Here is a 13,224-nt window from a genome sequence, read left to right as displayed (position 1 = left end):
CTACTTCTGAGGGGGCAGTTGGAGGCACCTTTCATTTTGAATATAAGGAAAAAATCCAAGATCTGAAACAAATTGTGATACTTTTTCATGACCATGACCAGGCTATTGTATTTACCCACTGTTTTGCTTAGGAGATCTCCAGTCACCCATGTTTAACTAGGTGATACCACAATCTGGAGCTGTTTCAAGAAACCAGTTAAACAGTACTGTGACCTTCCCTCCTGTTCTCACATTTATAGCATTTTCTCAGCAAAAGTAGCCTGTCAATTATTCTTCTCAAAAAAGTGGACAAAGAAATCTGATTAAAAAAAAGAAATCAGGCAACCAATTTATGCTTTTCAAACTTCAATTACAAATTACACAAAACTAAAGAGTCTTTCTACAATAATCTAAGTCATTGTGAAATCTAGCTCTTCTAGAAAGCAAGTACTTCAGGAAGTGACATGACAGATGCAAAATAGGTATTTGAGCATTGCTGCACCCCATGACTTTGAAAAAGTAGTTAAATCTCTTGGTGTGTGCCCTGGAATCAATTATTTCTCAACACGAGCATTTGAGGTTGGAGGAAGAGCATTAGCATTTTCTTCATGCTGCATCTTCAGACAGCCCCAAAAGAATAACGTGCACACTGCCAGATTACCAGCATCCAAATGATTGTCTTCATTGTCCTCTTGTTATGTTATCTTCGTCTTATTGGAAGCTGCAAAAGAGAAATGAGTATTCTTCTGTTTAAGGGACCATGTAAGAAACAGCCTTGTGCATGTAGGGTCACGAAACAGGTTTAATGAGAAGATGTCCAAATGATTTGTTGTAGTTACCTTATTTCCTTCAGAATTTTTTATGTAATTATGGTAAAACCACTATCCACATTTGTCACAATTTTGACCCAAGCAATGAAAGTGTTTATTATACTTAGTCATACACACATAATGAAGAACAGGGTCTTGAATTAAGCAATGAAATGATGAATGGAATTGTTTCCACAGCATGAACATAAAGAGATATAATCTAGCTAAGGCCGATTTCTGCTTCATCACTCCAACAGGAAAATAGCTATGTTGCTGAAGTCTTTCAGCTTAGCCTCTATTATTTGCAGTGGTGCTTGACAGTTATGGAGTTGGAATTCAATTTCTTTCATCTAAAGCAGGTGTGTCTAAAAACCACTCTGCCATTTCTATATAACGCATGAAGATTGTTGGCTCCCTGCCTATAAGCTTTTCAGTGCACTTATCCCATTTTCATACTGCTGAGTTTGTCCGTGAATATCATCTCAGTTTAAGTACATGACTGAATCTTCATGACCTCAAAATAAGATAATAGATAACAGATAATGTGAAAAGCTTTATTTTATGCTAAAACATATGTTCAGGAACCCCTTTTGAAGGACAGTTTTATAGAAATCCACATTACGCAGCATATAAAGATTTTGCCATAAATTTATTATTCAGTACAAGGGAAGGTGCTCCTTAATTTTGCTGTATCTGTATTTGATATGACATATTAGCCTTGATATTAGCATCATTTATCCAAATGTGACCTCTATGTTTGACTTTAAAACACTGTAACTTAGGTTCTGATGGTGATGCATATGTTTGCTTGGGCTTATTTAAGGAATAGTTTATGCTATGTTTATTTTTAAAGGACTTTCAAAATGTCTGCTGGCTTAGTTGGAGTGGGATTGTGACTTTACATGAAAAAATAATGTAAGCATATAGCAATGCTACTTGAAATGATTTTACAGAATTACTACATGAGGTCAGATATTAAAAAAAATGAAGAGATATTTAAGTGTAAAATGCTACAAGGGCCCTTTCTACAATCCTTAGGCAAAAATGGCCCTGAAGGCAGTTGGAATATTAATTTAGTAATACTGACTAGGGAGGGAAATACTAAGTATTATTATTACAGTCTTGTTTGCAATCACACCAAGTGTTTTCTGCAAGAACTTGGCAGCTAATGTCAAAACAATTCTACAATCAGGGAAATGTGTTTCCTTTTGCCAGGCTGATATGATCATCGATAGGTGACAAACAGATGTATTATAGTTTGCATATCATTAATGTGCTACAGCCCCTTGTAGGCCTTAGGCAGAATGTATGAGAGAGAATTCGTTTCTGTCTTTGTAGAAGAAGCTTATCGATGCTCCAAAGAAAGAACAGAATTAACCCTTTGCAAGTTTTCTTTCTTAGTATAGTTGGAGGAGATTTAGAAATAGTGTTCAAGCATATCTACTCTTTTACAGATTGTTCTAATGTTATTTATCAAGTGATTTTGATGAATATTTTAATTTTTAAACCCCACACTTTCTCTGGCTTGTATGCTCAACAATGGTGCAATGGAATCTTATTGAAAGTGGGTTTTAATTAAACCATATACATGTTCATGAAGGGCAAAATATAGTGTACTTCATATCTGGTAAGCTCATACTTTGCTTACCTGTATAATACAGTGCCAATCCCAGTGTGTTACCTGTTGCTTACATTGTAACAAACATTGTCTGCATATCAGTTAAATGCACAAACTGTTTAAGTGCTATGAATAAACCCTCAGCTTCACTTTCTACCTTGAACTAAAAGTGTATTTCATTAACTACATAATTTGTGAACCTGGCTAGAAGCAGCTCTGATCTGAATAGATCCTGTCAGTATCAAGGCTGCTCTTACAAGCATAAAGTTCTCAGGGAAACAAGGTAACAAGCCTTAATGAGGTGTGAAACACATAGATAGCATAGTGGCTTCCTGTAGTTAATGAGCACCTTATGTTCAGTTTACACTGTGTAGCCTTTACACTTAGCATTGTTTGCCTTGAATTCTGGTATGTGCATATTCCAGGTAGCTTTTTTTAGTCTGGTGGCTATACATATAAACTGTACTATTGACATTAAGGTCATTGGCTGTAACAAAGTATTCTATAAGTACCAGAAACTGTTTACAGAATATGTTCTATTGCATTTTCAGGGCAGCACCAAAATCAATAGCATATTTAATCTTTTGAATCTGTTCACTGGATTCATTTTTTAGAGAATGAATAGCCTGTTGCTATTCATATAAATAGGTGAATTCAAATGTCAAGCTGTATCTGTCTCAAGACTTGCCTTATATATTACTATTATTTTCAGAAGTGGGTTAGACTACTTAGCAGCTAAATCCCTTTGAATAAATGTTCAAATGTTTCAGTAGACTAGCAAATGCAATATGTTAATATAGAAACTGGCACTTGGGAACTGCAATGTGGATCTAAACACAGTTGATCCAAACATACTTTGGTTAACTTTAAATGTTTTACCAAAGCCTGTTATTGTAACTTTAAAAAAAAGAGCATGGTAAAAACACATGTGAGCTAGAGAGTTTGGACGTAATAAACTTCTATTTTTCCATAAAGCTGTCCCTGTAACAAAATACAAATAAGCTAGTGATTATCTTGGTGTCCGTGTTACTCATAGTTTTAGCAAGTCTTCATTAACTTTGTTGTCATCTGCAAGGACTGTAGGATACATTGATTGTTTTGTTTGGGCATCATAGTTTTAAAAGCTAGCGGACGCTTTGTTGTCATGCTTCATGTCCAAACCTGTTAAACTATTCAAATTCAAGTATATTTCAAATTCAAATATACAGAGGTTTATAAGAGAGTGTGATTACTGTTCTAGCAAGTTCATTATCCCTCTAAGGAATGCTTTTGGCAGGCTTCTTTTAGCAGAACTCCAACACAGAGTAAACCAAAAATGTCAGAAAATGAATTGCAAATCATTTGGCAATATAAACATGAAAACTGAAACTAATGTGTCAGATAATTTCATGAAGTCTAGCTGATTCAACCAGGATTGCTCATAGTGTAAGAGGTTTCTGTAGCTATGAACTACAGAGAAAAAGAAGCACCTTGATTTGAAGAATATCCTGGTCTTCCTAATCTCTTGGCTACAGAAGATTTGTATACACTTTTTTGCTTATGGAAACAGATTCTTTTACCAAAGATTTTGCAGAATTATCTCTCCTCCAGCCCTGTTTTCATGGTTTCATATCCAAAAAGAAATGTTTCAATACTGCTAACCTTTCGTACAACTACCTCTAATCAGACTAGCGATTGGTTTTGAGTGAGTCAAGTCAATTTTCTAAGCAGGATACCTTGCGATAACTTTACATTTCCTACTTTGCTTTCTTTTGTTGGAGGCAAGAAAGGAGATTGAATTAGATGCAGAGGTGTGTCTCTGGAAACTCTTCAAGCAGCTGATGCTGTTTAAAGAGGCTGTCCAGCTCAACATAATCAAGATGTGACAGACTTAATATGCCAATATTATTGTATCATTTATAGTATTTGAAACTGCATAGCAGAAACATAGCAAAGCTTGGATTATAATTTACATAGCAAAGCATATGAGTTACAACTAGGAAGGGGCACAAAGCCCAGGAAGGAAAGGATCTATGAATACATTAGAAGCTATGGAAGAAAAAAAGGCATAGCATCATTATCTAACAGAGAAGGAGAGCAAATAACAGATGACAGAGTAAGGCTGAAATGTTTAATGCTGTTTCTGCTTCAGTCTTTACAGAAAAGGTTAATTGTGACCAGGTGTTTAACATGATAAAAATTAACAACAAGGGGATAGTCACACTGACTGGAGCAGGGAAAGAAGGGAATATTTAGGTATGTTAGATGCAGGGCTTGTCTACAGGGGGAGTTTGTGAGCAATAAGCTATAGGATGAATTTACAGTCCGCTAGCTACTCCATACTAACTCTCCCTATGGATATTCTTAGTGTATATTAAGACTGTCTTTATGTGAAGTAGCTTTTTTAAGTCATCAGGATCTGATTAAATTAACCCTAAAATACTTAAAAAAACAAACTGAAGCAGTTTCTGAAACATCAGTAATTATCTTAAAGAACTTGAGAAGTATGTGAAGGAACATACAGACCAACATAGTAACTTTCTTTAAAGGTAGGCAAAATAAGGGCCAGAAAATAATAAGACCATAGAACCATAGAAAAGTAGGGCTAGAAGGGACCTTACTAGGGCATCTAGTCCAGCCCCTACTTAAGGCAGAATCGCCTCTGACTAGTTGACTTAAAATCCAGTCAGACTAAAATAAATGATTAAATAATCTATTTATAAATCCTTGGAGAATAATAAGGTGGTAGGAAACATCCAACATAGAATTATTTTTATAAACAGATAGTTTGATGTATCTTGACTTTAACAAGGCATTATTCAACATGAGATTCTGATAAGCAAAATGGAAAAAAATACTCTGGATAGAATATCATAGTGTCCTTTCAATATGTAAAAGGTTGTTTTCTATTTCCACTGAGGGAAGGAGAAGAAATAATAAGTTTATAGCAAAGGACATTTAGGTTAAATATTCAGAATAAAAGTGTAGTTAAAGAGTGAAATAGCTTAGCTAGTGAAGCTTTGGGATCCCCATCTTTGGAGGTCTTTAGGAATAGGTTAAAATGGTATCTCTTAGGATTATTTAGTTATAACTGATTCTGCTGCAGAGCTGGGGATGAACTAGGTCACCTCTTGAAGACCCTTCTACACACATATTCTTATGTGCACTATTTATATCGGCCTAAAGCTAATAAGTAAGCTTATATTTATTGACTATTTGTATAAAGCTGGGTTTCAAAAAAGAAGGCTTTCTTTACTCATTTGGTTTCTTGAGAACTCAGCATGATCTGGGCAGTTTAAACTAGACTCCAATCAATCATCCATTAACAGCTCTAACTTTGTGCAAGCTTACTATTTAATCCCTTTTATTCACAATTTATCAATTTTTGTATCAGGACTGTTGTAGTAGTAGTAGGAATCAGTCTGTCTTGCAAAACAGTAGAATTGTGCCGAACGAGGCATCTGAAAGTGCGGTTGGAGAACCTGATTCTTGAGCAATGGCCACTTCCACATTTGAAGTTCTTATCAAACAACCCTGAATGTGGTGCAGGGTTCTTCCTGAGGTTTCTTCTTTTCTCTACATGTTGGGCGCGATGGAATGAGGGCTTCCTCAAAAGCCTCCGTTCCACGCTTGATAGAATGTTTCCAAGCACTCTGAACCTCAGCAGTCTTCTTCCAGTCATTTGGCTTGATGTTCATTGCCTTCATTTCCCTTTTGCAAGCATCTTTGAACTGGAGATAAGGATGCCCAGATGGTCTTGTTCCTGTAAAGTGTTTTCCATACAAAAGATCCTTAGGTAAATAGCTATCATCCATTGTCCACATATGATCAAGACATCAAAGTCGATGCCAGCTGATAAGAGAATGGATGTTCGGATTGTTGGCACATTCCAGGACCTCAATGTGGGCAACTTTGTCCTTCCAGGAAATTCCTAGACTGCGGCAAAGGCAAGTGGAAGTTGTTGAGATGTTTTTTGTGAGTAGAGTATGTGGTCCAGGATTTCAAAAGGATGCTGATGAATCAAGCATGATATACTTTGATCTTCATCTTAACAGTAAGTTTGTTGTTGTTGTTTCACACTCATTTGCTCAGCATACTTATGATACCTGATGCTTTGCTAATATGGTCATTCAGTTCAGCCACAAGTCATAGAGAGGTTGTTGGTAACAATGGAGGTAATGTATGCAACTTTGCTTACAATACGCAGTATGTTTTCAACTATTGTGATTGCTGGTGGTAAATCACTGTTATGACCCCTAATGTCTACTTGATGCTGATTGTAAGACCAAACTCTTGACAGGCATGAGTGACTGATGAAGCTTTGAAGGACGCTCTCTGTGTAGGAGTGGATTATGCTAAGGAGTTTTGGTAGACAGCCAATCTTTCCGATAATTGGCAGAGGCCAGAGGTGTGCCTTCTGGGCTTCACTCCTAGACTGACTGCTGACTAGGGTTAAAGAGCCCAGTCTATCCTATCATGGAGCAGACGTCAGTTCCACAGCCTTTTAGCAGCATTTCCTCTGTCAGGGGTAAGACTAGTACCCTCTCAGCCTGAAGCCACTGACACCCTAAAGTTTGCCATGTTATTTAACTGCTGGCCAGCACTTGGCCAGGTAGTAGTGTGTGCTGTAAATTACGGTAGCAGGGGAAACTGACCTGACCTTTTATGAGCACCAAATTCCTAAGCAACAAGTTAATATTATTGCAGGATAGACCAGAAGGCTGTCTCGGAAACTTGAAAAGGAATGGTGAGGAGGAAGATTGCAAATTATAGAATTACTGGGGAATCCCATGTGACTACAGGCACTGCTTATGGCTTTGTGCTTGTGGATATAAAATAATATTTACAGACTGTTTTGGAATGTTTTATTGTAACTTCTGTTTTAGCCAATGTTTATCTGCTGTGTATAATTCATTTGGGGGGAAAACTGGGAGCTCAGTATTTGATTTGATATGTCATGAAACGCAACAAAGTTACATTTCATTTGTGAACTGACATGTATCACACTGTACACTCACAAGTACAACAACATCCTGAAGACAAGCTGATAAACTTGGTTTGATATCTCAGAAAGTTAACTCTGGCTCTGCTAAGATAATTCACTGTCTGCAGGTGTTTGCATTCAATCATTTTATGTCTAGCTGGACTTTAATATAAAAAGTTAGACTTTAACATTATATGAAACAAAGCATTTGAGAAAATACAAACCATATTTTTCTAGGCTACACTTGTCCTGTTTAGATCTAAGGTGTCCAGAAAATTTCAACGAGCCTGACTTCTATGATCTATATCTACTGCATTTCAGTGTCATTGTAGAAGTTGTACTTTTATATGAAAATGTAGCTGTAGACAAAATATACAGTTAAATTGAATTCTGAGTATAGAGATGTAATAAAGTACTTTCCTCTTTTTAAAGTCTAGGGACCCTGCCTAGCACCTAAGCTCAATTTTTAGGCATATCTGGTAAAGAGTCAGTGGTTCCTTTAAAGAGGTCAGGTGCAAAGGACTTATAGCATGGTTGCCTCTGGTTGGCTCTGAAATAGGAAGAAGAAATTCAAGAAGAATGGTTCTGGAGCCCTGCAGACTGCTTTGGTGAGAGGCCATGTTTTGGGGTTGTTTTGCAAGTCGTATGTCTGAAGAGTAAAATTAAAAGTAGGGCTTGCATGGATGGTGGGTGTGGTGTTAGTTTTTCCTGAGCCGAGGGAGACAGGCCAGCAGCCTGCAGGAAATAAGAGATGTAGATAGGCATTTGGCCCTAGAACTAAGGGGAAATTAAGCCAACTACAGAAAAAGAGAGGCAGAAGGGACAGCTGTTAAGAAGAGATAGGATAGAGTCCATTCTATGCCTTGCAGTGTCGACATAGCAGAAATAATAGGAACAGCATTATCATATCCAACCAACCTCCTGTAAATCCTGGAGAGCCAACAAAAGCGGGAGCAGGTGTAGTTTGCCACTCCAAAATGGCAGGAGGCACCCCAACATGAAAGATTCATGAAACAATTAGACCAAAAGTGTTTAAGGAGTGAGGTGACTCAAGGGCACCTTGGCCTTTTGGGGAAATGGGGATGCCTTCCTGAATCTGCAGCAACTAGAACATCTGGAAGGGGAGGAGCATCCTACTCTTGGTGGTCAGTAGGCTGGGAAGGGAATGATGCATCTTTGTGCACAGACCCTGCTGATTTGAGGAAAACACAAGAGTATATCAACATGACAAAACAGGTACTCTGGACTATATAATATGCCTTGGGTTTGAGCAAAGTTTGGGGAAGGGGAAGGTATGTAACACATTGTCTGCCCCTTTAATGGGTGTGGGGGGTAGTAGGCCTGTTTTACATCATTTGGGAGGGAATGGCATGGTTCCTGTAAAAGCTCATGAGTGCTCAGGTGGAAGGGAGCTGAGGGAAGGAATATAGCTGATCTTGGAGTAGGAAGGTGACATGCGTAGAAAAAAGCCTCGGGACTCTGCTTTAGTTTGGTGTTACTCTGAGCTGCGTATCTGAAAAATAAAAATTGTGCCCTAAAGGAACTATGCCTGAGCACACTTTAGTCCTTTAGTCCTGGTAGGGCATTAGATCTTCTGGGACATGACGGGTGAGGATAGGCCAGAAATCTACCAGACATTTAGCTTTCTTTAAAATATTTTCATAACTATAGAACTCTTTTTTTAATATTACAAGATCTGGTTAATGCATTTTCCCATAAAACAATGTTGAATTCTACCATTTTACTAGTAGAATTCAGTATTTTGAATGTACATCTTACCTTCTTTCCACATGTTACCCCAGTATAGCCACTTCTACAGGCACAAACATTTGGTCTTATGCATCTGCTTCCAAACAGGCACTTCTGCTCACAAAGTGCTGCAAAGAAAAGATCACATTATTTAAAAATACACTTGTTGCAAGAAACATAATTAGGCTGGGAATACTTGGTTGATTTTTGAAATAATATGACAAAGTGAATTATGATTCAAGCTCTGTATTTTCATATGCACGAGGGAGGGGGCTATGAATGTATTCTGGCATTAAGAATTATTTATCATAGGATTTTTCCATTCTTATTTCCATTTGTGTTTATCATTTTTCTCGTCTCTCTTTGTCCTAATCTTCTCAGTAATGATGAGGATAGAGAAGATGGTGCCAAAACAATCAGTTAATCACAGTGGGAAACAGATCAGCATAAGGCCTATTTTTCAAAGCCAGGATAAATTGTAGGCAGTAATGGTTGGGGTCAGATTTGTGCCAAAACCGATTTTTTTTTCCTTGTTCCAATAGAAATAAAATGGCAGTTGCTAAAAAAAATAAAATAAAAAATCTTTTCTTGAGTTGAGATGAAAAGATGTGTTAAGTATTAGTCGAAAGGCTATGTTACTATAATATTTTAAAAGGGGAGGAGGAAACAGGGCTATACAGTTTCATGAACTGCATATTGTGAACTCTGGAAACCTGGATATAAGGACATGTAATTCCAGCTTTTAAAGAATCAGTGACTGGCAATCTATTCTAAGTTAAAACATAACAGCAGTTTTCCAATTTGATGGGTTACAACATAGGTGTACTTCGCTTCTATGATCTATTTTAATTATAGTAGCACCTGCTTAAATATATTCAACTAATAAAACAATCAATCAATGTTTTCTTAAAGTAAATGTGAATTACCTAACTTCTAGCCAGTTTTTCATTCTAATTAGTAGTGTATGCTCTTATGACATTATTTTGGCATGGAAAAAAGAGAACAGCCAATTTATAAGGCACTAATCCAAGAAGAACACACATGTCATATTATTTTAATTAAACTTCCTGAGTTAAACTTTCTAAAAGATATTCCAAAATATTCTGTTCTAGTTGCTAGGAGTGGAACTGAATGCTTTGAAAACCAATGAGACATAATTCTACAGGTGAATGCTTATACACACATTTTCATGTTTCCTTCTGGCAGATGCCTATAGAAAGTCACTCTGCACACACTGTGAAAAGGGAAGTGAAAATTAAAGACACACCAATCTATCTAGAGTCTCATACCATCTTCATTACCATTGTATCCAAGCAAAATACTCCATTTTGCAGTTAAACAGTATATTTATAACTGCCAGATAGAATGATGTGTAAAACTCAATATATCTACTTAAGAAAGTTCAAGTAAATCAGCACTCCAAGAATTTTAACCCACTATTCTGGAGAGTCAGGTCAAGACTTTAAAAGTATATTGGTTAAGGTTATCGGTTGTAGCTGTGTTGGCCTAAGAGCACAGGCAGACATGGTTCCTTCGGTAAATCCGATATCTTTTATTAGACCAACTAAAATAGTTGGAAAAATTCTTCTTTACAAGCTTTCACATACAAACACCCTTCTTCAGGCAGAGGAAACATCTGCAATTGTTTTCTGCAGACACAGCCTCTGACTACTGAGACTTCCACCCAGGTTGTGGTCCGGCTCTACAGGCACTGCAGTCCACATGTCCCTGCCAGGGACAGCCAGATGTGGGAGGGCTTGCAATGTGAGAGGTGCCTCCTGGTAGATCCTCTCAGGAATCAGGGAAGGGAACTTCAGGAGGAAGTAGATAAGCTCAGGAGCATATGTGAGCATGAGACCTTCATTGATCCAAGGCACAAAAGGGTGCCTGCATGCATGTGGAAAGGCTGCTCTGATGTGCTGTAATTACAGTGTGTCTGGTTGCAGCATGCTAATTATCCTGCTCCAGCAGCTTCCGTGTCTCATGTATCAGCATCCCCGCACTTCAAAATGGTGTTGAATGAGCTTTAGTTAAAGTGCCCCTGCTGCCATTTTGAAGTGCGGGGATGCTGATACAGAGCTGCTGCAGGCGCTTTAATTAGAGAGGCTCATGGAGCCAGTCTAATTTAAAGTGCCTCCCTTCCTCTGGAGCCTGTGTAAAAATGCTCAAAGAAACCTCAAGCATCATGGAAGAGTGGCAGCCAGACAGGGCACTGGAAGCCACAGAAGACACAGATAGTGTGGAAATCAGAAGCTGCCAGCCTGTCACCTCTGGCACCAGACAGCACTCCTCTTCTGAACCTGCAGCTGTTTAGCTAGCGAACAAGTACAAAGCTCTGGCATCAAGTGAGAAGGCGCCCACTCCAGTGGCAGGAAGCATCCAAGCCATGCTCCTGTCAGGGTGGGGTGGGAAAAAGGGGAATTGAGCCTACTGCTTCCAAGGAGAGGCAATGTGTGGTGGTGGTTGGTGACTCCCTCCTGTGGGGCACAGAGGCATCTACCTGCCTGCCTAACCTGTTGGCTTGGAAGTTGTGCTGCTTGCCAGGAGCCTGCTTCTGAGATGTCACAGAAAAGGTGCCAAGATTCATCCAGCATATCCTATGTTACGTTTCCATGTGGACACTAACGATACTGCCAGGGGTGACCTTGAGCAGAACTGAAATGACTACATGGCTCTGGTCCGAATGGTGAAGGGCCCAGGGGCCCTGGCGGTTTTCTCATCAATCCTGTCAGTCAAGGATAAAGGCCCAGCTAGAAGCAGACACATCTGGGAGATCAACACATTGTTGTGTAGATGGTGTCACCAGCAGAGCTTTGGCTTTTTTGACCATGAGTAGTGCTCCAAGAGGATGGACTTCTAGGAAGGGGTGGGGTCCACCTGATGAAGAGAAGGAAGAGTGCCTTCGCATACTGGCTTGCTAACCTAGTAAGGGGAGCATTAAACTAGGTTCACTAGGGGATAGAGACAAAAGTCCAGAGGTAAGTAAACAGTCAAGGGATCTGGTTAAAATGTAATAAGGGGAATTAGAAGCCTAAGCAATTTTCTCAGGGAGAAGACAGAACAATCAATTAGATACCTGAAGTATTTGTTAAAGCAAGAAACCTGGCAAACAAACAGGAAGAATTGGAGGTCCTAGTACAATCACAGAATTATGATCCAATTGGAATCACAGTGGGATAGTTCACATGACTGGAGCAAGATCATGGATCATGTTCAGGAAAGATAGGCCTAGGAAAAAGTGAGGAGGGGAGGAGGTGTTGCCCTGTATATATACAGGATGTTCATATGTTCTGAGCCACAGTACAAAGTGGAAGGTATGCCTATTGAAAGCCTCTGGGTAACAGGTCAGAGAGGAGAGCAGCAATGGGGATGTCATGGTGGGCATCTGTTACTTGCCACCAAACCAGAAAAAGGTGGACAATGCCTTCTTTAAACAACTGACAGAAATTTCCAAATTGCAGGACTTGGTTCTCAAGGGCAACTGTAATTATCAAGCATCTGCTGAGAGAGAAACACAGCAGTCCCAAGCAGCCAGAAAATTCTTGAAGTGTGTTGGGAATAACTTTTAGATACAGATGGTAGACAGGCCAACTAGGGAGGAAGCTGTTCTTGACTTACTGCTCACAGACAGGGAGGAATTGGTTGAGAATATGAAGGTGGAAGATAACTTGGGTGACAGTGACCATGAAATGCTATTGTGAACAGAAATGAACAAGGTGATCAGGAACAGCCAGCATAGATTCATCAACAGCCAGTAGTGGATGTGATATAATTTGACCTATTAAGCAACTGCAGCATTGATGCCTGCACAGTTAGATGGGTAAAAAATTGGCTGATGGGGCGCACCCAGAGAGTGGTGGTGGACGGGTTGTACTCAACCTGGCGAGATGTGAGCAGTGGGGTACCCCAAGGCTCGGTCCTCTGGCCTACACTGTTTAACATCTTCATCAGTGACTTGGACGAGAGAGTGGAAAGCACGCTGTCCAAACTTGCTGATGACACTAAGATGTGGGGCGAGGTGGACACACTTGAAGGGAGAGAGAGGCTGCAACTAGATTTAGACAGACTACAAAAGTGGGCAGATGAGAATAGGATGAGGTTCAACA

General features: G+C 39.1%; 1 protein-coding gene across 1 annotated transcript in view; it reads right to left on the bottom strand.

Moving 5' to 3' along the window:
- Positions 1-607: 607 nt before the first annotated feature.
- Positions 608-13,224, bottom strand: part of LOC102384375 (von Willebrand factor D and EGF domain-containing protein-like) — a 328,357-nt gene continuing 315,740 nt past the window's right edge. The window contains exons 28-29 of the mRNA XM_025214561.1: positions 9,149-9,246; positions 608-700 (exon numbers count right to left, since the gene is read on the bottom strand). Of these exons, the coding sequence (XP_025070346.1) occupies positions 680-700; positions 9,149-9,246 (119 nt within the window). The 3' untranslated portion in view covers positions 608-679. The remainder of the gene's footprint in view (positions 701-9,148; positions 9,247-13,224) is intronic.

This window comes from Alligator sinensis, unplaced genomic scaffold, assembly GCF_000455745.1.
Source record: "Alligator sinensis unplaced genomic scaffold, ASM45574v1 scaffold1176_1, whole genome shotgun sequence".
Taxonomy (NCBI): Eukaryota; Metazoa; Chordata; order Crocodylia; family Alligatoridae; genus Alligator; species Alligator sinensis.
The sequence above is the reverse complement of the archived record's forward strand: the minus strand, read 5'-3'. Positions and strand labels throughout refer to the sequence as shown.